The sequence below is a fragment of the Notamacropus eugenii genome, chromosome 3 (genome assembly GCF_028372415.1).
Source record: "Notamacropus eugenii isolate mMacEug1 chromosome 3, mMacEug1.pri_v2, whole genome shotgun sequence".
NCBI lineage: Eukaryota > Metazoa > Chordata > Mammalia > Diprotodontia > Macropodidae > Notamacropus > Notamacropus eugenii.
Genome location: NC_092874.1, coordinates 24175399 through 24203018, shown reverse-complemented (window position 1 = coordinate 24203018; position 27620 = coordinate 24175399). Strand labels below are relative to the sequence as shown.

The following is a 27620-nucleotide window of genomic DNA, read 5'->3' as shown; positions in this document are numbered from 1 at the left end:
AGAGAAAAAGAAGACTTTGAATCCAAGTGTTTCTATTATAGTGGCCCCAGAAGCCCATGCCTCCAGTCAGCATTCTCTCTTCCTCTAAGCCTCTCCATCCAGATAGATCATCCAATCTAGTTCCTGCAGTAGTTAGGTACCAGCCCCCAGGTCATTGTCCTTCCTTTCTCAAGAACTGCAGGTCTTCCTCTGTGCTCCGACCACTGCCTTTATATTTAGGCACTTCAATATGCACATTGGTATGTCAAGAAAGGCAACATGGCCCTGGTGTCAATAAGATCTGGATTCAAATCCCGCTTCAGATACTGACCTCTCCTGACCTCAGTTTCTCATCTGAAAAATGAATGGGTTGTAATAGATGTCCTCTAAGACTCCTTCCTGGTTTAAATCAATGACCCTCTGAGCCTGTGATCAAATAGCTTGGGTTCCCAGTTCACCAAGTTCCTCGATTCCCTTGATCTTCACCTTCACTCCATTTCAGGCACACAGAGGGATGGTAATCCTTTGATCTTGATATCACCCATAGGTGTTCCACTTCCAGGATCAGGAATTCTGAAATTTCCCTAAACATAACCCCTCTGTGCATCTATGGCTCCTCTAAGTATCACTCCTCCAGAGCTTATTTATTCATCTTTATCATTGTGATCTCCATTTCCACCAGTCCTCAGTCTTCTCTAAGGCCATCACCCCTGGTCTGAAGCTAGAGCTCAATTATACACAACCCTCTACATTCAAATCTCTCACCTCTTTATCTAATCACCACTTATGCTTGGCCAAACTCCAGCTGTCAGTTACACCCTCTGTCCATCCTTTCTGCTTTTACTCATGTGCTACTCAATGGTGTTGGAAGAAGCTACATAATCACACTGACTGGGTCCACTATAAAATTATTTTATGTGATTTTACAGGCCTTCACTGTAGTAAGGCAGTCCTTCTACTTCTCCCTAATTAACTTTCACCGTATCATATACACCCATAGCGACTGTTCCAAATCTACTCTTCCCTCCTTGGCACCTGCAAACCAATTTCTCATTCTTTCCTTCCAGCAGAAGATCTTACTTAGCACTTCACTGACTAAACCATCAACTCCTTCTTTACAGCTTTTCTTCATATAAAAAATCCTTCTCTCTCAATCTCTCATCTTTCCTTCTTATGTCTTATGCAGAGATAATCTTTCTCCTTGGCAAGGTCCACCCCTCTACCTGTGCCCTTGGTTTTGTTTCTCTAGCAACTTTCCACTATACTTATTCCTTCCTATCTCTAATTTTTAGTTTCTCCTGAGTGGCTGGCTCCTTCCCTTTTTCACATAAATGAGTCTAAGTCATCAACATCTTTAAAAAAATTTCTCATTTGACCCTACTATCTCCTCAGGCTATCATTTTATAACTTTCTTCCATTTCACAGTCAAATTCCAAAGAAATAGCTGTCTAAACTCAGTAATTCTAGTTCTTCTCCTTTTATTTGCATCTCATCACCTTGCAATCTGGTTTCCAACACTACTCAATTGGAACTACTTTTTCCAAAGTTCAAGTAGAACATTTATGGGTGATGTCAAGATCAAAGGGCATGACCATCCCATGGACGTATCTAAGGCAGAATGAAGGTGAAGGTCATGGGAATTGAGGAATTTGATTAAGAGTGATCTTGTAATTGCAAAATCTGCTAGCCTCTTCTTAGTCTTCATCCTTTTTGAACTCTCTGTAGTATATGGTACTGTTGGTCACCCCCTTTTCCTAGGTGCTCTTTACTTCTTGGGTTCTCATGGTACAATACACTCCCTTCTTATTTTCCTCCTATCTGCCTGGCACTCATTCTCTGTCTTTTTTGTTAGCTTAACATCCATACCCTGCTTCCAAAGTGCAGGTTAAAGCCAGAGTTCTGACCTGGGCCCTCTCTTTTCTTTTAGGAATCAATCAGCTCCCCAGGCTTCAACCATCACCTCTATGCAGACATCTCCTTGATCTATAGCATATATCCATCCCTAATCTTCCAAATCTCTGAGTCTCATCTCCAAGTGTCCATTGGACACTTCCATTTCATACCCTCTAGACATTTTGAATTCAATGAATGAAAAACAGAATTCATTATCTTTCCCCTCAAGCCCTCCCCTCTTCCTAGTGTCTCTGTTTCTGTTGAAGGCATCATTAACCTTCCAGTCTCCCAAGTTCACAAATTAGGAGCCATCTTTGACTCTTCATTCACACTCACCTCTACATCTATTCAGTTTCCAAGTCTTGTTGATTCTATTTCCATACTATCTCATGTTATTTCCATCTCTCCATTCACAGGGCCGCCATCTTAGTCTAGAACTTCACCATCACTTGTGTCATTGTAACAGCTTCCTAATTTTGTCTCTCAGCCTATGGTATCTTTCTTCTCCAATCCATCCTTCACATAGCTGCCAAATTGGTATTCTATTCTGTTCAAGAAGCAACATGGGGCCCCCTCTTGCTTCTAGGATGACAATGTGCTCTGTTTGGTAATTAAAGTCCTTCATAATCAGGCTTCAGTCTACTCTTTTGGGCTTGTTGCATAGTTCTCTCCTGGATACACCTTATGTGCCAATCAGACTGATCTATTTGTTGTTTCTATATAACATTCTCCTAGGCCTGGAATGCTCTCCTTCTTCAACTCTATTGCAAAGAATCCCTGTCTTCCTTCAAGACTCAGCTCAACTTTCACTTCTTATTTCCTTGATAGCTATAAACATGCCTTTCTATGGAGAAATTACCTTGTATTTACCTTTCTTTTTTTTACATTTTTAATATTTATATTGTTCTCCCCCAATAGAACATAAGTTCATTGGGGGCAAGCCCTCTTTTGGGTTTATCTTTGCATCTTCATTCCCTAGCATATAGTAGATATTTATTAAATACCTGTTGAGTACATGAATGAGTATAAATCCTCCCTAATAATTGGATTACTTTCCTGTGGAGAAGGGCTTAGGATCAAAATCAGAGCTGTCCACAAGAGGGTCAAAGGTGCTACCATTTGCATTTGGTACAGTCTATTAATCCCCCAAGGGAACCTGGGAATATGAGCAGCACAGCCTGGATGTGTCACTGCAAATCCTAGCCTCAGTCATCTGAAATCCCAGTATCAAGGAAGATACTGCCTTGAGAGAGAATGTGCTATCTTTTAAATTAAATTTTCCTTTTTCTTGAAAGAGAATTTTACAACGTAGAACACTTCAAATAAAGGTGATGCAGTGTGTATGAGTGTGTGTGTGTGTGTATGTATGTGTGGTACCCATGTACATGTATGGTCTTTGGGGTTTTTTTGAGTCTGCTATTAAAGTTCTTTCTATATCCTATGTTGATAAAAATAGTGATTTTCATCACATTCCATTATTTTGGTCATCAGTTATTAATATACAGCTACAATAAGTCATACAGTAATAACCCTGAGAATCAACCAGCACCACTGAACCATAGCTTTTTAGAAAATAATCTTGGCCCCAGGGCAATTACTTTACCTCTGCTGATGTGAAAAGGACTAGTCTGGGCAACCCGGAGAGTCCCTTCTCCTTTATCTCAGGACAGTATTTGTATCGAGCCAAATTCATGGCATACATATTGGACACAGAACCACCTGTTAAAACAAAGTGAAAAGGCATCTTTAAAGGCTTCTTTCTTGACATTCAGCGCTTCTTAGCTATAGTTTCAGGCACCCTGGAAATAATTCCATGAATAAGCAGTTAAGAGGTCTGTGTGGCATGGGTCCCAAGTGACCCTGCCTGAGACCTGGGCTCCCTACTGGCTACAAATTCTTCACCTAATTCCCTTTCAGTGGTCAACAACAGAGGCACCCACATCTTTGGTTCCTCATCCCAGAGCTCTCCTGACCTCTGAAGAGTTTCCCTTGTATGATTTTAACTAATTTCTTTTTTTAATGTTTAATTTTTTTCCAGTTACTTATAAAATTTTTTAACATTTGTTTTTCAAAAATTTAAGTTCCAAATTCTCTCCCTCTCTTCCTTCCCTTCCCCCTCATTGAAAAGGTAAACAGGTGATACATGTGCAGTCATACAAACATATTTCCAAGTCATGTTGTGAAAGAAAACACAGATCAAAAAACTTAAGAAAAATAAAGAAAGTGAAGAAGAAGTATGCTTCAAACTGCATTCAGACTCCATTAGTTCTTTCCCTGGAGATCGACAGACATTTTTTTTTTATTCATGAGTACTGTGGAATGTCTTAGATCATTTTATTTCTAAGACCAGCTAAAATATTCACAGATGATTTTCCTTATAATACCGTTGTTACTGTGCATAATGTTCTCCTGTTTCTGTTCATTTCACTTTGCATCAGTTCATGTAAGTCCTTCCAGGTTTTTCTGAAGTCCTCCTCATTGTTTCTTAGAGCCCAACAGTATTTCATCACAATCGTATACCACAACTTGTTCAGCCATTTCCCAAATGATGGACATTCCCTCAATTTCCAATTCTTTGCCATCACAAAAAAAGAACTCATAAATATTTTTGTACAAATGGGTTCTTCTCCATTTTGAGGGGTCTCTTTTGGATACAGATCTACTAGTGTTTATGGCTGGATCAAAAAGTATGTATGGTTTTATAGCCCTTTTAGGCATAGCTCCAAATTTTCTCTCTAGAATGGTTACATCAGTTCACAACTCTACTAACAGTGTATTAGTGTCTGAATTCTCCCACAACTCCTCCAACATTTGTCATTTTCCTTTTTTTTTTTTTTGGTCATATTAGTCAATGATGTGGTACTTCAGAGTTATTTTGATTTGCATTTCTCTAATCAATAGTGATTCAGAGAATTTTTCTATATGTCTATAGCTAGCTCTGATGTCTTTATCTGAAAACTGCCTGTTGATATCCTTTATCCATTTATCAATTGGGGAATGACTTGTATTCTTATAAATTTGACTCAGTTCTCTGCAAACTTGAGAAATGAGGCCTTTCTCAGAGAAACTTGCTATAAAAGTTCCCCCTAGTTTTCTGCTTTCCTTCCAATCTTGGCTGCATTGGTTTTGTTTGTGCAAAAAAGAAAAATAAACTAATATAATAAAAATTATCCATTTTATATCCTGTAATGCTCTCTATCTCTTGTCCGGTCAGAAATTCTTTCTTTATCTACTCTATTTCCAAACAGGCCCATTCCTCCCCAGTGTATGTAAACTCTGCGAATGGATATTCCAGATACCTGTCTCTCTTCCATTGTATTCACGTACATGTATATGCATATGTATATGTATGCAATATAGGTTCGTAATAAAAATAATAATGAAAATATCTACTTAAAAAACTCAGTACCTGTGATTTCATGGATAGAGAGGGCTCTTGGTGAGGAAATGTCCTCTAACAATATAGCAACCATCAGTCTCAGAGAATTACCTGAGATACTCAGAGGGTAAAGGATTTATGAGTCAAGCAGCCAGTACATTTCTGAGATAGGATTTAAGCCTAGCTCTTCCTGACTCCAGGATTCAATCTCTATCCACTACATTCAGTCATATGGAAATACATGTGTGTATGTGTGCATGCGCATGCACACACACACACACACACACACACGAGAAAGGCCTTGCGGCATTATATAGAGAGGGTTGTTTTGGGAGTCTGGAAGGCCTGTTTTTGAAGCCTACCTCTGACGCACCCTAGCTGAGCAGCCTTAGGAGTCTGTCTAAGCTTCTTCGTTGTACAGGGTTGGCCAATCCAGCAAGTTTGCCAACGGCTTACCAATTTGGATGGAAGGAGCTTCCAGACCAGTAGTTTCTCAAACCAAGGAAATTTAGGCCCAGACCAATGATCTACACATACACATATATGCACACATGAATACAAGCAAAGCATCTATTATTTTATCAGCATGGAAAATTTCCTGTAAGGAGGTTTCCACCACTGATTAACAATATTGACAACTATAATAACTAGGATTTTGATAGCGTCCATTAGGTACCAGGTATTGTACTAAGTACTTTAAAAAACTATCTCATTTGATTCTCATGGCAATCCTGGGAGGTAGGTGCCAATGTTATTCTCATTTTACAGATGAGGAACCTGAGGCAAAGTTTAAGTGATTGGCCTGGGGTCACACAGATACTAAGTAGTATCTGAGACCAGATTTGAACTTAATATTTTCTGACTGAAGGCCCAGCATTCTGTCCACTACCTCATTTGTAAATTGGTGATAATGATACTCATTCTACCTTTCTCATATGGTTGTTTAGGTATCTAAGTTTACGTGACTTGCCCAAGGTCACACAGCTAGCATCTGAAGCCAGATTTGAATTCAGGTGCCTCTGGCTACCTAAGTGTTTTGAATCAGAGCTCTTCTTTTTCCTAGGGGACTGTATCAGGCTCAGAGAATTTAAGTCACTTGCCAAAGGTCATACAATGTCTTAGATATAAAATCTGAACCCGGCATCCTAACTGACAAATGCCTCACATGGGCAACTCCATCCTTCCAGATAGGCTTCACTTTCCTCCCCAGCCATCTCCCTTAGCCAGTCACCTTCCCTTCCCCTTCTCCCTTCAACTCCACTTTTCAAATGATTGCTCCTGGAAAGGGTGTCTCAATCCACTCCTCCACAGCTCCACTTTATACCTCTGTAATTTTCCAAATACAAATGCCTCTCCCTAGCCACCAATCCCCTCTATGTTTTGTCTCCTTCAGTTAGAATGAACTCCTCAAGGGTGAAGGGTGTCTTTACTTTTGTATCTATCTCCTTAGCACTTAGCACAGGGCATGGCACATTGCAAATGCTTAATAAATATACTTTAATTCATGCATCCATTTATAAGAGAGTTGAAGATGAGAAAGACAGGACCCCGACTCTTGGGAAGACAGACCTGATTTCATTCCATGGGGCTACATGCATGGAAGCACACACAGCTGTCAATTTCAAGAAAGCTACAAGATCCATCTCCAACAAACAGCATCATTAACATTCAGCGTTTTGTATCAAAGCCCCGTACATGAGAGCTTGTTTTTAATATAAAAGACGGGAGTGACATAATCTTAAAATGTCAGAAAAGGAAGGAAGCAATAACTCTTCTTTCTTACCTGGGTTAAATATACCATCCCCTTCTTTCCAGCCAATGAATTCAATCATCTTCTTCAGAACAGTTTCTTCTACTAACAGAAACACCGGGGACACCTCATAGGTATAACTAGACAGATATAAAAGAAGGTTTGGTTTAAAAAGTAAGGTCCAAATGTCCCTCTGTCTTCCCCAGCAACACATACACACACATGCCTGTGGGCAGCAGCTTCAGTCGCTCAGTCAAGTACCTATAGTCACATGCTTGTTCTTTCAGCAGAAAAAGGCAGGCTTGGATTTACTGGGCCTAAGTTGGTGTGATTCTCTGGAAATTTCCCCACCAGGGTACGCAAATAGATGAGCAAAGAAGGCATAATTCACAGATAGATAAATACTAGTGGCCAATGAGCCAAAGAAGGTTTGGAGGCTTGAGTCATGGGTCCTTTGAGATACAAGCTAGGAAATTAGGATTCTATATTTCAAAGCTAAAAAGTCTTCTTCTGTTTTGTTTTGTACTCTTTTCAACCCAATCCCTACCCTGGATCTTTCAGCAACTGAACCAATGCCTGTTTTGCTCTGTATAGATAGACCTTGGAGGTTGGGGAAATAGTTATATTTGCTATGTCTTTGGTAAAAGTCTTTTCTTCAAGGGCTAGCCATCCATTCGCATCTGAGTGATCAACTCTCATGAGTTCACCTTTCCCCAAAACAAAATAAAAACCAAAAAATCTTGGTGGCCAACTTCATGGTGGTGATGGTTCAGCTAAGCTGCCCCCCAGGTGACCTACATACACTACTTCACTGGACTCATTTCTAAAGCCTTAGCAACTTTTGAAAGGACCCCAAGCCTCAGAGGCCATGTAATGAAATCCTCTTATTTTACAGATAAGGAAAGCTAAGTCTCAAAAAGTTCATAAGATCATGGACCCCTAAGATCATGTAGTCCAACTCTTTCATCTTACAAATGAGGAAACCAAGGTCCTGTGAGGTTAAATGAATTGCCCAATGTCATGCTGGCATTTCAAAAGTAGTATCTGAATCCTAGAATTATAGATGCAAATATAGATCTGGAAATGTAAGTCAATAAATTAAAGCATACTTAAAATATATCATCTCAGAGATAAGAACAAAAGTACGCTACCAACTTTATATTATGGAAATTCTAACTACGACATATTCAGAAATAGTCATACTGGTAGTGTGATGAGTATATCAACAATCATCGATGCTTATGAGAAAAATGAAAATTCACCTCAGTTAAGGATTTCATCACTGTGGATAGAGGTACATAAAAATTTGTCTAATGTGTGTACCTGCATTGGGTCAGTATCTTCTAATTTTGTTTTTGTTTTGTAGAAGAAATTCGAAGGCTCACTTTTATTTTTAGAGGTCTAGCGGTGTATGTATTGGATATAGCATGCTGTGGTTAGAGTCAGGAAGTTGTAGGTTCAAATGCTGCCCCTGATCCTTACTAGCTATGTGACTCTAGGCAAATCAAGTAACTTCCCTAGGTTTCGGTTTTCTCATCTGCTAAATGGGCATGAAGATAGCCAAAGCATCAACCTCACAGGGTTTTGTGAGGTTGTGAATGATGTCACACATGTAAAGTATTTTGCAAAACTTAAAGTACAACGTAAGTATCAGTTATTATTGTTTATATCCCATTCTTAGCCCCAACAGAGGGAAAGGCACAAGGAGAGCAGGATAATAGAAAATTCATTATGGTTTTCCCACACCCCTTCACTCAGAGGAGCCTGGGGCTAAGTCTTAAGAACCATCAAGAGTTTCCAATAAGAAAAACTAAGTCAGAAGGTTTTTGTTGAGTCTTCTTAGTCATGTCCAACTCTTCAAGACCCCATTTTTTTTTCTTAGCAAAATATAATGCCATTTTCTTCCCTAGCTCATTTTACAGATGAGGAAACCGAGACAAACGAGGTCAAGTGACTTGCCCAGAGGCACACAGCTGATGATTGTCTGAGGCCAGAGAGGAACTCAGGAAGATGAGTCTTCCTGGTTCCCAGCCTAGAGCTCTATCCACTGTACCACCTTAGCTTCCCGAGTCACAAAGACCACAGTTCACATTTACATAATATTCACTGTGTGCCCACGGACAAGTTATTTAATCACCCTATTCCTTAGTTTACTCAAGAGTAAAATGGGCGGGGGGAACTCAGTGGTCTCTAAGATTGCTTCCATTTCTCGAGCTTTGTCTTTATGAAGTTTCAGATGAGTCATTGACGTGTATTTGTGGAGGGAGTTTCCATACCATGAGTTCCTTATCAATTAACTCATAGATCTGTGTCCCTCTTCACCCCTCTAAAAATGAGTATGTGCACTTCAGCAATTAGAACTATTATTTAGGATAGAAATGGAACCATGATACAAGCACAAAGCAAATGCTCCAAATATCCAAATGAAAAGAAATCCATTCTTGCCCCAAAATTCCAGTAACGCTTCACTTACACACTTGGGTTCAGAGCCTCTGTGATGAACCGAGCTACCAGGGAATAGTAATCCATGCCAGCATACAGCTGATTGAAGAACCTTGGGTGATCTGTTGATTCAAACACAAATCATCCTTCATTCACACATGTATGTGCAGAGGAAGAGAGAAACTTTAAAATCCTTTCTCATGGAATTTTCCGGGAGCAGGCAGATTGCCCTGAGGCACGAAGACAATTTGGGCAGGGAACCACTTTTGTTATGTTTGTTTTGCTCCGTGACAAACTTCCTCTTTGATTGTTGTCTACTCAATTGCTGGAAACTTTCATTTTAACTAGTGAAAGTTATTCTCAACATGGACCCGAGATTTTAATCTGATGAACACATATTAGCAAAGTTGCACTGGGTTTTTTGGGAGACAGGCAAGAAGGAGTTGCTCACATAGTCCACAAATTTTTGTTCATTAGAAAGGCAGGTTGTAGAGTGCATTAATGGTTGATCTTATAAATGGGTAAAACCTAGGTCCAGATTCTGCCTTGGATACATTCTACCTTGTGTCCATGAGCATCATGGCTTCTCTGAGCCTCAGCTTCCTTATCTGTTAAATCTGTAACCAATAGCTACAGTAATTATCTCTCAAGGCTGTTGTCAGAATGAAATAAGGTAATTCATATAAAGATCATACATTTAGACCTGGAAGGAACCTTAAAGGCCATTGAGTCCAACCATGTAATTTTATAGATGAGGAAACTGAGGCATACAGAGGTTAAGTGACTCACCCAAGATCACATAATTGGTTAGTATCAGAGACAAGATTTGCATCCAGGAATTTGTAAAACATCAAGCCCTAAAAAAGAGTTACTGTTATTATAATTCTTTGTGAATCACTCCGATTCATGTCCAGATTCCATTAGTTGATTAGAGCAAGAATTTCTCCCCATCTTATTTTAATAGTCTATTTCTTTCTTAGTTGTCACTTTTTTATTGGGCACATGGTTTCAATGGTGTAAATTTTAATAGTGGGCCACTCACTGAAACTATTCCCAAGGATTAAAATTTAGGAATGGGACTGCTACTTTTTTCTTTGTCACTCTATGCTTGCATATGAAACAGAATGCCCAGTGAGTTGGTTTAGTAATAATAAATGTTAGTAAGCGGTAACATCATTGGTATTAAGATCACTATTATTAGCCATCATTATATTTTTCAAACTAGACTGCCATAACTGACAATATCAATCAGTAAACATTTATTAAGTACCTATATGGCTGCTATACAAACATGAAAGTTATTGCCTTCACAGCCATAGGTCGTTGTGGTTGTGGTTCACCCTTCATTCTTGAAGAAAATCAAGGCTATTATGAGAGTCATGTCTTGATTGTTTGTGAATTGGATTTAAGTGATGCAGGGATACCTCATTCTCTCCTCCAGAATCATGGAAGTCCAGTGGCAAGATAAAGATCAAGATGATTGTAACACATACATCTATTACTGACTGCAGTTAGAATTCAGATAACACAATTTTTTCTTTGTGAGGTAATCAAGGTGAAGAGACTTGCCCAGGGTCACACAGCTACTAAGTGGCAAGTGTCTGGGGCTGGATTTGAACTCAGGCCCTCCTGACTGGTGCTCTATCCACTCCACCATCCAGCTGCCACCTAGCTGCCCCCAGACACTAATTTTCAAAAATAAAACATGCAAACGGGGGTCAGATGACCTCATCAGGAATATGTGTCCAGTACTAAGTTGTTGTGTTGTGTTCATCCTTTGTTTTTGAAGACCATGACATCAGAGAAATGATGACCTGACTTGCATTCGACTTGGTTTGAGGAAGGGAGGGCTGTGCCAGGTCACCAACCTCACTTTCTCTTCCTGAGCCATCCCAGTACTAGGTGCCACATTAGTGGAAGGACATTGAACATCTAGAGATGATCTAGAGGATGTCCATGATTGTAAAGGGGCTTCAAAGCATATCCCATGAGCAGTATTGAAGAAATGGAATGTGAGGCCATCTAGTTCAGCCCCCTCATTTTAATTAGGATGAAACCGAAGCTTAGTCAGAACAAGTGACCTCACATCAGACTGGGAGTTCCCTGAGGGCAGAGACTATCTTTCTTTCTCTGTATACCTAGATCTTAGTATGGTGTTTGGTACATAGTAGAGGATTAATAAATGCTTGTTGATTGATTGGTTGATATCAGACTGGAAAAAAGAGAGAATGGAAGCTTTTTGAGGGCAGAGACTTTCACTTATGTCTTTGTATCCTCAGGCCTCATCACCATGCTTGGCACATAGCAGGCAAGGTAACAAGGTAAGTCAGCAAGCATTTCTTCGGTGCCTACTGTGTACCAGATACTCACTTAAGTATTTAACAAATATTTGTTGATCGATTTAGGGGAGAAAAATGTAAACTCCTCTAGCAGAATCAATCAACAAAGCATATCTTAATCACTTATTATATAATAGCCACCATGCTTAGCCCTAGAGATTTAAGGCAAAGAAACAGACAATCCTAGGAAAGGAATTTCTTTCTTTGTGCCTTGGTATCCTGGGGCCTAGCAAAGTGCTCTGCATGTAGTAGCTGCTTAATAAAGTTTGTTGAATTGAATTAAATTGAACTGAGTAAATAAAGAGTTTTCCTTGACTCTGTGTCATCCTAGGAAGGAAGGATTAGGCTTAGAAACAAGGATGTCAAGTTAAAGAGGGGAGGGAGTGGGGAGAAGTTATGGCTCGATGAAATGGGATAATTAAAGTGTGGCAGAAATGATCCGGTCTGCTCCTTGCTTCCCCTAACATGGAGGTGGTCAAGTCAATGTTCATTGACTGCTTGGGGAGGAGACTCAGGTATCCAACAGGACCTTGAACCCAGCAGCCTCAAGGATCCTTCCAACTCTGGCACTGCTCTGGTTCTATAAGGCAATCTCCTGCCATAACAACCCCATTGATTTTCACATAGCATCTTAGATTTAGGGCTGGAATGGACCTCAGAGGTCCTATTGTCCAACTTTCTCATTTTACAAAAGATTAAAGTGAAGCCAAGGAAGGTCAGGTGACTTGTCCAAAGTCACACAGTTAGATAATGGCAAAGTCAGGATTTGAATCCAGGTCCTCTGATTTCAAATCCAGTGGTTTTCCCCTTACCCTACATTGCCCTTTGTAATAAGCATAACTAAGGTCCTTGGCTTTACATCTGGGGAATGAATATCCACACCCATAACTCACAGGACATTTGATTTCATGTGTGATCAGGGAATGTCACAGAACAAACTAATATCTCCCCATTTAGAAATGGGGAGATGCCACTGGGAGTTCATGGGGAATCGTTTCCATGAGTGGCTTCCTATTACAATGAATAGTCTCCATTAAACTTTCTTAAAACCAGCCCATCCCCCTAAATAAATTATAACTAAAATAAAAAATAACTTATGAAAACAGGACATGAAAACTTCTTCCTCTAATCCACCAATGGAATCTGGGCATGGCTGGCAACCATGATTGTACAAGGAATTTTTAGAGTTCTCCATGTTAATTTATGAGTGGTTTCCATAGCGACAGCATGGAACAAGTCCAGTAAACTAAGAATCCCTGACATTAAATGTCATTCCACCCCTTCTGACACAGACCATAATAATAAGATATGTATCTCTGCTTCCAAAATGCTAACGGAGCTTTTGATAAATACACCAGCCTTTCCCAAGGGATGTAATCCAATTATTTTTAGCTGTAATTTGATTAGAGTCTTTCTACTAAATTTAATTCAGTGTCAGAATTCACGTGGCATCAAGCTAGGTTGGTCCTAAGCAATGGATTAGTTTTTTACTGCATTTAAAAATCTGTATCTTTCATTTTAAATGATTTCCTTTTCTCCTTTTGAAATTTGGGCACTGGGTATTTTGCGTGTCAGCAGTCAATTAAGAAGAAAAACACTTTATCACATTCCTATGTGCACTTATTTAATCCACATAAGCTTATAAGGTCAATAAATTAATCAACAAATATTTATCAGGTATCTACTAAGTGCCAGACTGTGCTAGGTGCTAATGATACCAGTACAAAGAATAACACAATTGTCTCTTAAGTTCTAGGTGGGGAGACATTCAAATGAATATATGCATATAGACACATATACACACATATGAATATATGTGTATAGTAAAGTAAACAAATAAAAATACATACAAAGTAGATAAATACCAGATAGTTTTGGAGGGAGAAGGCCAGCAGTTATGAGAGGAGGAATCAGGAAAGGCTTTGTACCATAAATAGTGCTTAAGACAAAATCCCTCAAAATGGGACTTCATGAAGTGAAGGGAAAGAGGAAGTGTATTCGAGGCATGTATAGAGATCAGTAATGGAGGGATGTGTATGAGGAATAGCAAGAGGACCAATTTGGGTAGATTGCAGAGTATAGGAGGAGGAATAATATCCAGTGAGATTGGAAAGGTAGGTTGGGACCAGGTTGTGAAGAGCTTTAAAAACTAAACAGGGGATTTATAGTTTACTCTTATTCTAGGGAATAATGCAAATCTCTTAACCTTGTTTGCCTCAGCTTCCTTACCTGTAAAATGAGCTGGAGAAAGAAATAACAAACCATTCCAGGGTCTTTGCTAAGAAAACCCCAAATGGAGTCACAAAGAATTGGATTCTACGGAACAACAACAAGGGTGGGGAATACCAGGGAACCATTTGAATGTATTGGACAGAACGGTGACTTGGTCAGAGCTGCATTTGAGGAAAATCACTTTCATTGATGTGTGTAGGATGGACTGGAGTGGGGAGACTTAAGAGAAACCTGTTTGGAAGCACTTATAATAATCCAAGGGACAGCTGAAGAGAACTTGAACCACAGTGGAGAGTCTGTCAGAACAGAGAGGAGCACTTGGGTTTGAGACATTATTGAGACAGAAACGGTGCCATCTAGCAACAAGTTGGATGTATATAGGGTGAGGGATCATGAAGATTTGAGCATAATGCAAAGCTCATGAATCTGGGAGACTGGAAGAATTATGTTGCCTTGTATAGAAACTGCAAAGTGTGGAAGAGGGGAAGGTAGAATTCTGGGTTAGACACATTAAATTTAAGAAGTTGCTAAGACATCCAGTTCAAAATATCCAGCAGGAATTAGTGACATGGGAATAAAGCTCAGGGGAGAGAACAAGGCTCAATATATAGATCTCGGAGTCATCTGCATGGTGATAACAGTTAAATCCATAGGAGTTGATGGAGTCACTAAGAGAGTGAAAGAAGAGGGAGAATAAAAGAGGGAAGAGGACAGAATGTTGGGGAACAAGTACAGCTAAGGGGCATGATATGAATGATGAGCTGGCAAAAGAGAATGAAAAGGGAAGAGCCAACAGAGTAATGTCATGAAAACATAGAGAAGAGAGAGTATCCAGTAGGTAAGGAGTGGTCAGTGTTCATAGGCACCTAGATTTCGAGCCAGATGGGAAATGAGTACTCATCAAGTTTAACCTCTTCATCTTATCAGTAAGGACCTTGAGACTCACAGCAGTTAAGTGACATGACCCAGCTCACACAGGAGGCAGAGCAGAAGTTTGAACTCAGGGTCTCTAACTACAAAACCAAAATGCTGCTTTACATCAGACTATAATGTAAAGTCATCTACTGCCCCCTAGGCCATTGCCAGTCATCTTGACTTTTGTCTTGCCACTGGACTTTTATGATGCTGGAAGAGAGAGTGAGGTTGATGGCTTTGTGTAACTCTGCACTTCAATCTCATACACTTGCAAATCAAGACATCACCCACGAGGTCACTGGTCTTCTTTGAAAATGAAGAATGAACAGCAACAATGCTTCTTAGTTTCTATGTGTTACCATCCATGAGCCAGACTACACTGCATGCTTCTACTTCTTCCAACTTTCTTTATATTCCTGCTGGATCTTATTTTTTGAAATTCAGATATGAGATGTCAGTCAAAGGCATCTATCAGTCAAAGGACCTGGAAGGATACTTTAAAGGAACAGGCTCTTACTAGCATTCATGAGGACTTTGGAGGGCCATCATGTAGAATTTTTAGTCCTTTCTAAAATTCACATGACCAACATGGGAACCCAAATTACATGGCAGATTTAAGCTGCTTACTTCTGAATACAAGACTGGAATAAGGAGGGAAAAGCTGTCACGGTAAATACTTTTTTAATGGGGACATTAGAAAGAGCTGGGCACTGTAAAACTACAGTTCATTTCCACCCCCAGTCAGCCAATCAGCTCTTCTGCTGTCAACTTGGGTTTTTTTGCTTCACGGCAGATTTCTGCAAAAATCTATTGGTTTGGTCACAGAGTCAAATTTGTTCAATCATCAAAAAAATGCCAACAGTAAAAATGCCAACAGTCTAAACAATGTGACACCCCTAAAGACAACAGATCCGTTGTTTGTTTTAATTTCCATCTTTTCCATCCCATAAACCTAAGTTATAATCGACTTTTCTAACAGAAAATTCATTTCTAAGAGAACACATTGCTTGTCACTGAGCTAGGGGTCATGAGACAAATGAAGAGCCTTACTGGTTTTGACGCTGTATCGGATGACATCCTGGCAAAGTTTCAAGAGTGCCTGATGTGGTTCCCCAGTGTCCCTCATCTCCAGATCAAGCAGTTGCTTCAGCCGCTCCGGAGGCTGCCATTCACAAACCTAGAGATGGAAGAGGGATGTGGGGATGCATGCTATAAATACTGCATGAGGTCAAGAGGAAACAGAGGAAATCAAACAGTGACATGGAAATCACATCCATCCGGGCAGAGGGGAATCAGAAATGACTGAAAAACATTGTGTTACAGTTCGCCAGCAGCTGGCTCACTCGGCAGGGCCTTAGAAATATTAGACTTGCTGCTGCTTATGGAGACATTTTAACACCCCCCAGTTAACCACAAGAGCTGAATCTTTTAGGTGTCCCTGAATTGACTGTCTCCTGATAGATATATCCTAGATGACTAGGCAAAGAAAGAAAATCTAACCTCCCCACCCAGTCAGCTTTCAATCCAACAAGAAAAGAGCAGGAAGGAGAAGGGAATAAATTGTAGCCAGCACCTTGCTGTTCCTCAAGCTCAGAATGCTATCTCCCACCTTTGGACACTCAAAAAGGCCATCATTCAGGAGAAGAATGCATTCCCTCCCTACCCCAACCTTTAAGAATTGATTTCTTTACTGTGAATGACTTAGCTGTTCTCAGCAATACAATAACCCAAGACCATCCCAAAGGACTAATGATGAAACCTACTATCCACCTTCAGAGAAAGAATTGAAATTGATTGAGTACAGACTGAAGCACTCTATCTTTCACTTTCTTTCTTTCATTTTTTTGAGTCTTCTTGTGCAAAATTACTAATATGGAAGTGTTTTACATAATTACACATGTATAACATATCTAATTGCTTTCTGTCTCAAGGAGGAGGGAAGGGAAGAAGGGAAAGAGGGATAGAATTTGGAACTTAAAACTTGAAATAAAAAGGTTTAAATTTTTTTCTCTTCTTTCAAGGTTGAGCTCATGTATCACTGTTAATTAAACCTTCCCTGATCTTGCCTCTCCTCTCAACAATATAGGAAAGTAGGGCTCTTATTCAGGGAGTGAATGTAGCTAAAAAGGGCTGATAAAAATATATTTGCCTGGAGTTTTACAAATCTAAAAAAAAAGGTTTTATATGAAAAAGGAAGGAGGACAGAAAGATACCTAAATATGTATGGTAAACTAAATACGGTATTCACCAAGCTAGGTATCATAAAAGGTAACAACATCAGAAGAAAAACAGTTGTATACATGCCAAGAAACTTAGAGGAGACAAAATACAAACAAAAGGGGACTGGGGGAAACCAGCAATAAAACTCATCAGTTCAGATACCTACATACAAACACATAAGATGTGGGTAATAGAAAAGTAGATGAAAAAAGCAAGGAAGAAAAGTTTACTTCACTCAGAACTGGTGGAATGGAACACATGACTGGAAAATAGCAAAAAATGGGTAAATCTTGTTTTTTAAAAGGAATAGAATAAGTAAAAATGAGTATGGAGCAGCACCATATATTATCTACAGCCATATGAAGAATTCAGGAACCAGATATGGGATGTTTGGGTGAAGGTCAATGAAGGCCAATGTGATATTAACATTGGAGTGTGATGTAGACAATCTGGACAGAGTGGGAATAGACTACAAGTTTGGGAAGGAGATCACAAGCCTGGAGAGGGGGAGGAAGAGAAATAAAGATTCATTAAACATCTACCATGTTCCAGGCACTGTGCTAAGAACTTTATAAGTATTATCTCATTTGCCCGGCATGGGGGCATAATGGAGGAATCTCAATTATGCAGACATCTGCTGGAGACTATCTCCACCTAAAGAAGAGCACCTAATGATTTCTTGATTTGTCTTAATGATAATTTCATCCTTCGAAAAACTGAATGAACCAAGAGGGGCAGATTGGATTCTGAGTATGAGTCTCATCAACAAGGAAGAATCATTTGCTTGAAATAAATGATAGGAACCTTAGGGAGAAGTGACCATCACATCTTAGAATTTGCAATCAAGAGGGAAAGCAGATATCTGTTATGAACTCTTGACTTGGAAAAAGTAGAATTCAAAGCATCCAGTAAAAGGATAGGAGAATCCTACAAACTAAAATTCTACAGAAGAAGTAATCTTGGAATAACAAGTAGTTCTAAAGAATGAAATTCTGTGAAGATACAAAGAGAAACAATACCAATTAAAGGAAGAAGTAAGAGTTGTTTAGAGAGGCTGGTGTGGATGCACAAGGAACTCTTAAATAACTCAGTTTTTTTTAAAGACACGTACAGAGGTTGAAAGGAAGGGAAAGCAATGAGCAATGGTGGATAAATACAAAATGGAACACAATGCCAGGAGTCCTAAAGTGAATACTGAGCGGAAAATGGTAAGAACAGCTAAGAACAATAGAAAGGATTTTGTTAGCTATGCTAGGGAAAGGAGATGATCATAGAGGAGGTAAGAGTCATATTTAGCATATATGGAATGGTAACAAGCTACAAAGAGAAGGTAGAGATGCTAATTTCTTATTTTGTTTTTATTTTCTCTGTGAAGTAGAATGAATGGTCAGGAAAGGTTTCACCACCAACAACAACAAAAAAGGGATAATAGGATGATAGCCAGCCTCGGAAGGGAGAAAGGAAGAGAGCACCCGCTGTCCTTGTGGTCCAGATATCCACATGGGGGATCTTTTGGTGCTCTAACATTTTTAAACAGTGACTTGAATGAAAATATAAATAGCATACTTAACGAATTTTCAAATGATCTAGCGGTAAGAGAAATAGCTAATATGCCAGAGAGTCGAGTCAAAAAGAATTCCACAAACTTGGACACGTGAGCCAAATGTAACAAGATTACATTTACTCCTATTAAATTTCAAGTCCTAATAAATGTAGGTTCAAGAAACATCAACTTCACAAGGACAAGACAGAGAAGATCTAGCTAGAGGGTAGTTCAATAGAAAAAGACCTTGGGGTTTTAGTGGATTGCAAGCTCCATTAGAGTCAACCATCTGACACGGTTGTCAAAAACATTAATGAAATGTTAAGTTGCCTTACGATCTGCAGAAAGAGGGAAGGGGATGGTAAGTCTGCTCTGCCCTAGTCCAAGCACATCTGGAGTATTTCATTTTGTCTCAGTGCTACCTGTGATGGAGGATATAAATGAGCTGAAGGACAATCACGATTAGGGTATGTGGTCATATTGTATGTGGTCATTTTTTAAAATTATTATTTTTTAAAATTTATATTTTTTGAAATGATGCAAATGTCAAAAAGTTAGAATTAAAGAAAGCAGATTTTGAGTATTTTTTTTAAAGGGGAGGTAGACCAAATAAGATTGGGAACCTCTGGATGAGGTGATTACTGAGCATCTTCCAACTCTGGGATGAGTTACCTTCTCTGTGACATCGGGAGCTTTCAGGATCACTTCTTCCATGATTAACCGACAGGCCTCTTGCACAAATTTTTCTCCTGCTTTTGGATCTGTCGTGGGACCATTAAGTATGACACCATCTACTAAGATGACATTCTTCTTGTTTGGGACCATTTCCTGTTGTTTAGGATCGCCTGTTCAAAAAAAAACAAAAAACAAAAAAAGGAGAAGAAAAATTAAGGGGCTTTTTCTTATGTTGCAACACCACTCATAATGAACATTTCTAGGGAAATTTTACCATCTTCCCCTCTCCCTGATACTCAACATATAACCCCATGACTGCTAATGGCCAAAGTTCTATAAAAATAAAACACAAGCATTCATTCTGCTATTAAAGAAAAGGCTTGACATGCAAATGTCCCTGGGAAACAGAACTGAGATATAAATGACTAGTATCACCCTTTTCCTAAGAGCATCAATGAAAAAAAGGACACTGGGCACCTCAAAGTTGTGAGAGCAAGGCCAGGGAGAGGAGAAGAAATGGGTTTAGGAAAGGGAGGTGGAGAGAAAAGAGAGATTTCACCCACTTAAAATTTTGTCTACAAGCATCCCTGCTTTTGCACTTCAGAGATCACCTCTGACACAGAAATGGAGCCATTTCTATAAAATACACTGTCCCCAATTCAGCGGATGAGGAATACAACTGAGGGGTGGTCTGTACAAGGGAATCAAATGCTGGACTTGAAATCAGGGGACCTGGGAGTAGTTCTGGCCTTGGGCATTTCTTGGCTGTCTAACTCTGGGCCAGTGATTTCATCTCTGAACCTGTTTCCTCATCTGTGAAAGACGAATCCCTCAGAATTACTGGGAGGACCAAATGATACATTTGTTAAGCACTTTGCAAACCTTTCAGTATTCTATAAATATTAGCTGTGCTGATAATTTCTTTAATCTCCACTGTCAAACGACCCTTCCTTATGCACAGATCTAATTGCCAGCTGACTTACAAGCTCTATCCCACTCCTCTTGCCTGTTTTGGAGCCATAATTAAATTCTTTGCTACTAGAAAAGGCGTGTGTTCTGTTCCCCAAAGGCCACACTCACTGCCCTTGTAAATTTGCAAAGTAAAATATCTCTCTGTCACTCAAAATATCACTCCCTATAAGTATTATCTCGTCCAATTCGAAATAAGCTCCTTGAAGGTAAAAAACTCTTCACTTTTGTAATTGTGTCTCCGGCATTCAGCACGGTACCTGGCATTTAATAAATGGTTCTATTTTGTTTTATTTTTTACCATTCATTCTTGTCACATCTTTGCTAAAAAAAATAAATTCCAAAGATTTTGTGTTATCAACAAATAGATAAGATCAGAATCCTTACTCTGGCATTCAAAGTTCTCTGGGACATGACTCCAACCTACCTTTCTGCCCATATATCACATTATGACCCATGGCACACCAATCAAACTGGATCACTCCCTGATCATGCCCCACTTTCCCATCACCACATTTTCACTTGATCAGTTTCTCAGGCCCAAGAACCCATCTCTGAAATCGAACTTAGCCTTCAAGACTTAGCTCAAATTTCACCTACTCCATTAAAGCTTTCCAGAACATGTCAAAGACTTTGTACCTACCTAAGGGACTTATTTTGTTCCTGTTTTGTATTTCAATTATATGAGTAGATTAATATTTTATGTCCTTTGCTGGATTGCAAACTCCTTAGGGTTAAAGAATATGTATGCTGATAAGAGTTTGTTAAATTTAATCAAATTGCCAAATTGAATTTTCTATTGCAAAATAATGCTATTTTTTCCTGAGACATATATAACTCTGATCTGTGTTCTAAAGGACGGACTCTATTATATTGTTCCCTTAAGATCAAGGATTGCTTTCTCTTTCCTATATACATCTAGCACTTAACTGTGCCTGATATATAGTTGGTGCCTAATAATTGTTTGTTGACAGTATTGTTCCAATGTACAAGACTCTTTACCTTGGAGTTTAATTTGGATTTTATCCAAAAATAAAAGAATCTGAGCACAGATATTTGAATTCTTCTTGTAGTAAGAAGAATGACATTTCCCCCAAGGAATATCTTTCCTGATTATACTCTCTTATTTCATTTTCTTAAGACAGGCCAGAGAATCAGAATTAGAGAAGGGACCTTGAGAGTTCATCTGATAATAGCAATGCCTGCAGGTAGGCGAATATCTTAACTGAAACCAACCAAGAGCTATTGATTCCCTCCTTGAATTTACTGAACCATATGTATACGTGTATATTTATCTACAACATATGCACACACATCATCGTTGTAGCATGTGACAGCCACACTATCAGGCTGATATATGGTGGTGCTATATGGATGCTAGTCACACAAGATCATGATGTATCAGGAATCATATGTGAAAGTCACCTCAGTGGAACTAGAGGGCACAGCCAGGCTGTTGGAAATCAGCAACCAAGAATGACAGATCATGTGCCAAGAAGGAGAGATGGATATTAAAAAGAAGGTAGATTTGGCACATTGTGAGGGGGGAAGGAGAATAATCTATGAACCTGACATATGTTCCATGGGGCCCTCAAAATGTCAAGAGATCTATGGGAACACCTCAGCGTGTTGGATGGACTTTCTATTGGAGCATGTGACTAAATGGCACGTGGGACTGGTGGACCAGGATGGGGTCCAAACTGTTAAAGTAGGGTGAGAACCCACACCAAGGAGAACCCAGCTCTAAGTAGAGACATGCAGCCTACATATACATAGCCATTTGTCCATTTTTCCTTGACAATATTCTAAGCTTCATATGGCAGCTGCAGCATCTTACTTGTTCTGTGTCCCTATCTTCCAAAGAATTAGGGGAGCTCAGTACATCTCCCTGCCCCCTATACATGTATATGCACATGTGCTCATGCACACGCACACACCCACATGGAGGACTTCAAAGACATATATATAATTGCCTGCTTCTTCATGGACATACTCAATCAAGTAATATTTTTTAAGAGAACTCTACTTTTCCTTTTCATAAATCATTCTTGAGCCAGAGATCAATAGCAGAGAACAGAACGTCAGAACTATTTCCACCTGACGTGGCGAGCAGACGTTAAAATGAGCCTTCATATTCCAGTCACAGTCTCCCTGTTCCAGACCCACCCTCATTTTCCTGTGGAAAGGCTGGGGGTGGAGTATGGCGAGGTGAGGCTGGAAGCAGCCTTAGTTTCAACCATTTCAAACCTGTCCTTTAAACCCAGCCAGAAAACAGGGGGAGAGGGGGAATGAGTAAAGACCAGGCAGTTTTACACAAATGGCTCCCATTTTAAAGCAGTTAAATGTGAGAATACCATCAATGGCGTCATCTGGATCAGAGATTAAAGATTACTGAATAGAGAGGAAATAGTCTTCAACAAAAATGATTCTGCCATTTAATTTGAAGATCAAATTGATATTTACCTAACAGGCTTTGTGTCGGTCTTATTCTTTTCTCATGACCTAGTTCTTCTTTATAATCACATACGTTAATCTCATTTTGTAGAGTTAAGCACCCGCCATCTAAGAAAATCATTTCCAGTGCCTGGCATATTGTAAGGGCTTGATAAATATTTGTGGAGTGGAAGAGAACAGAAAAAGATCACCATACAGCAGATAACAGAAGAGAATAGAACAGACCAGAGAAGATGAGAGAAAAGACATTGATTGACTCTTTAGGGAAAATGTCTAAATCTATTTTTAAAGTATTTCAAATACTTCCATTTTTTCCATTCATAGTATTAACATTTATGTGGCACCATGCTCTATCAACTGCAGAGCAAACCAAATGCCCATCTTTTCTAAAGATAATGCTTAGATACCAACCCTCCAGCTTTACCTCAGCCCTTCAGAAAAAAATAATCCTATGGCTCGCATCCTCAAATAGCATCCATGAGCAGATAAAAATGTCATGAGAAGATTTACCACTTTGTCAAATTTGGGAAAGATGGGATCTTCTGCAAAGGATGCAGTTTGCATAAGAATGTGAAAGGTGAGTTTGCCCAAAATGAATTCCTATAATCTTATTTGGTGTTCAAGTTCAATGAACTTTGATTTTGAAATGATGGATTTAAAATTCATTAGGGTCAAATACTTCAGCTGCTCTGGGACCCAGCTGATGGAGGAAAGGCGCCCACATTTGAACGGGCTTCCCCTAAATACTGCGGGGCTGCCTTCATGAGGCCAGGTCTATCAAGGCAAATATAAAAGGTTAAAATGCTGATTTTTCAGGGAATTTGGGTTACGTTCATAGGAGATGTTATCATTAAATACACATACACACACACACACACACACACACTAATTCCTTTGAGAAAAGCTAAGTAGTATAGAAAATAAGCACTGGAGTCACACAATGCAACTAAATTTGAATTCAACCTTGGACACTTAATCACTGTGTGACCCTGGCCAACTTCTTTCAGACTCAGTTTCCTCTTCTGTAAAATAGATTAGCATCTACACCAGAAGTTTATTGTGAGGATCAAATGAGGTGATGTATTTAAAGAATTTTGCAAATCTCACAACCCAGCATAAATTTTGTCTAACAATATTGTAATTTGCTTTCCCCTTAGTAACAGGATTTGGTATCTGAATTCACAGAGAGCAACAACTCCAAAAATCTGGCTGGAGAGACAACAAAATGATAAAACTCCACATGTCCTAAACCCACTTATACCTAGAATAACAGAGAGGTTAAAATGTTCACAGTCTCCAAAGCATTGATTTCAGGAAACACCGAAGGAGTTTTCAGAGCCAGGGGGTCAAGCAGTTAGGTCAATAATATTGAGTAGCATGTGAACTAAATGATGCTTTTACACAGTTGGGAGCCTATGCTATATTGATGCATAAATTCAATTGTAGATGTGCCTGGTGTAGAATATTGCATCCCATGCATGCACCATGATGGGTGAGCCCCCCCAGTGACGTCAGGATGTTGTTTGCTGTATGTGCTTCTATGCTGAATTATGCCTTAGGTAAGTTTTAAAATAGCTACAGCAAATTGGTAAGGGTTAATCAGTAAACAGAGGGGGAAAAGCAGAGGCAAGATGGTTCTTGGTGCCAGGGAGAATGATAGAACCAAGGGGGATAGAGAGGGCCAGAAGGTGGGAGGAGAGAGAAGTTAGCGGAAGAAAATTTGTGAATAGGACAAGAACTACTCCTCACTTAAGCAGCCCTTAAAATGATGTTGAGAGAAGAGTCAAGGAGAGAGGAGAAAAATTCTGTCTATACAGCAATAGACAACTTCAACATTTCAAAGATCTTAGGTTTCATCAGTGAAGGGATTCATTCTATGGATCTAGAGAGTGGGACTTGAAGTCAAGAAGACTAGGTTTGAACCTTATCTCAGACAGCTGTGTGACACTAGGCAAGTCACCTAACTCTTCCGGACTTGTTTCCTCAGTTGTGAAATACGGTAGTGGAATTTGATAACCTCGAAGTTCCCTTCCAGCTGCGAATCCAGGCTCCTATGACTGATGGCCCTATGATTCCTATAACTTACAATCCTCAAAAGATGTTGTGGCTGAAAAATTCATTCTCTTGCTGCTAGTCCAGTGAGAGGCCCTTCCTTGAAATCAGGACATCAAGGGATGCACAATGTGACCAATCCAAACCTTCTCATCTTAGTTGTTTCCCTGTATGTCTTTCTATTAATTCTTCATAGATGACAGATGGTTATAACAGACTGTTGTAACTATAAGAAAATGTGATGTCTCTCATAGAGGGACCCAGCTGACGAAACAGAAAGCTAGAGAGGTAAAAGAATAAGCCCTGGAGTTATATCAAAGAAAATCTACTCTCTTTACTACTACCACTTACTGAGAAAGAAGATGAAGACAGTGACAAAGAGGTAGGCAGAGAAAGATAGATAAATACTCATCTGCATTGTCACCTGTTCTTGCTGGCAAGTGTAAAGGAAGACGAATCCTGTAAAGGAGGAGAGTCAGAGAGGGTTTCACCAAACTTACAATGAAGGTCATGGCCTTTTTCTTAAAAAGCATACCACTACTTCATCTGAAAGAATCATTAAGTCTGAATCTAAAAGTGATAGATACTACAGCTGCTGCCATGGAACAAACTCAGGTGAACAGAGGAACAACTTAAAAAGGGCAGCATCAGAGAATCAAGTAGAATTAAGTAGGTTCATACATAAGCTAAGATGCTGTGCCCAGGGAAATGTTTTCCAGAAGAGCATCGATCAATTCAACTTAGCAATGGAAGCTTTTGTTCATAATGTTCACAAGCAATACACTCTTCAAGGAATCATTACAGATAGTTCCTGAGTTGGAGAAGCATGCCACTCCTGAGTGGAGTTACTCTGGCCACATACCTCTCTTTACCTACACACATACTTTAATATTATAGAGATTTACATATGTACCCACTTTCCCCAAGGGCACATTGATGGGAGAGTGGGATCTACGTTTCTTGATATATATGTATAAATAGTGTGTTCTGCATTCGGAGCAAATGTTTTGGTTAAGGTTAATGGAGTTTTAGTGGTTGATTTGCTTGTGTGAAATGCATCAATTGGAGCTCCTACCTGCAGGATTAGTAAGGAAAGTCACCCACACAGGTTACTCCTAGGACCCTGAGAACAGTAAGCTGTGATAGTTACCCTTCCTCTGGTGAAAGCTTAACCTTAACCTTGGTTTGATGTGCCAGTGTGGAAAAAGGACAGAGGAAACAAGAAAAAGAGAGAAAATGAGTACCCCTGGGGAGAGGGCAGATGAAAGGAGGCTGTATGAGTAAATAATGAAACAAATGCCTATGGTTTTCTCAGGAGGAGGAATGCAGAATAAATAATTAAATCTAGAACAAAAAATAACAAGGAGGAAAGTAAGAGGGCAATTGATTTGACCCTTTTAGCAGATGGTAATCATTCCACATTTGTCTGTCTTCTGAGACCTACAAGCATGTTTCATAACTTGCTTGTTTGCTCTATACCCTCATCCCCAATATCCCAATTGCAAATTCAAAACCACTAATTATGCTTCCTCTACAACTTGTTTCAGTGGCTCATTCCAGTGTGGAGCTGATCCCAGACTCCCAAAAGCTATGCCAAGGCAATGTAAATGCTAGTAGATTTTTCCAAGTCAGAACAGTTTCCAGTGGAGGATCAGTGATGGATGGTCTTTCTATTATCTGAGGACCAGACTAGCCAAGTCAAAAAGCCCATCACTTAGGGGTTTTTGTTGATTTCCCCTGATGTTAGTATCTTCCCCAGTCACTGTGTTGTCTTGTAGATCTTGTACGTACTTATCTGTAGACATAGCATCTCCTCTTTAGTAGAAGGAAACGATATGCCCCTTGAATGCAGGAACTGTCTCATTTTTATATTAGTATTACTAATACTTAGCACAGTGTCTAGTGCGGTGTAGGCACCCATTAATGCCTGCTGATTGATTGTTTGGCTGTGGGGTGAATTTCTGAGCCACGCTAACTCTCAAAGAGCATCCACTAAGTGTTCTAGTGGGGATGTGGAAAAAGGCACAGTGGATAGAGTACTGGGCTTGGAACAGAGAAGAACTGGACCCAAGTTCCTTCTCAGAAATTGGGTGAGAGAGCTAATCTTTCTGAGGCTCTTTCCTTAGCTGTAAAATGAGAATGATGATACTCAATATATCCACATCCTAGGGCTACTGTGCAGCACAAATGAGGTGTTTGTAAAATGCTTTAAAAGTATGACATAAATATCAGTAATTGTTCATATTATTATCATTTTAAGGGGTACTCCTACCAATGAAATCATAGAACTTTGAAGTACCAAAATAATGCCGCTTTTTCAGAGTGATCAATAAAATAGAGTCTAGGATGATAAGCTTAGAGTAAGGATGAAGACAGAGGCTCTGAAACTTTTTGTAACCCCTTTGATAGTCTGGTAAAGCCTTCCTAGAATCATGTTTTGAAATTCATAAAAGAAAATACACAGAATTATAGGAGAAATATAATTCACATTTATACCATATCTACTATGTATCAGGTACAGTGCTAAGTACTTTATAAATATTATTTCATCTGATCCTCACAACAGTTGGGGAGGGTAGGTGTTATTATTATTCCCATTTTTATAGTAGGAAACTGAGGTAGACAGAGGTTGAGTGACTTGCCAGGATCATACATTTAGTAAGTGGCTGAAGCTGGATTTGAACTCAGGTCTCTACTGACTCCAGGCTTGACCTTCTTATAAATTGCACCACCTAGCTGCTCCCAACATTTTACACTAAAATACAATTATCAAAATAT

General features: G+C 39.4%; 1 protein-coding gene across 2 annotated transcripts in view; it reads right to left on the bottom strand.

Moving 5' to 3' along the window:
* GADL1 (glutamate decarboxylase like 1) overlaps nucleotides 1-27620 on the bottom strand; it is a 201236-nt gene that overhangs the window by 142817 nt on the left and 30799 nt on the right. For both annotated transcript variants that reach the window (XM_072651116.1, XM_072651117.1), the window contains 5 exons: nucleotides 19365-19537; nucleotides 15980-16106; nucleotides 9475-9565; nucleotides 7035-7141; nucleotides 3476-3591 (listed from right to left, as the gene is read on the bottom strand). In XM_072651116.1, coding sequence (XP_072507217.1) covers nucleotides 3476-3591; nucleotides 7035-7141; nucleotides 9475-9565; nucleotides 15980-16106; nucleotides 19365-19537 — 614 coding nt within the window. The remainder of the gene's footprint in view (nucleotides 1-3475; nucleotides 3592-7034; nucleotides 7142-9474; nucleotides 9566-15979; nucleotides 16107-19364; nucleotides 19538-27620) is intronic.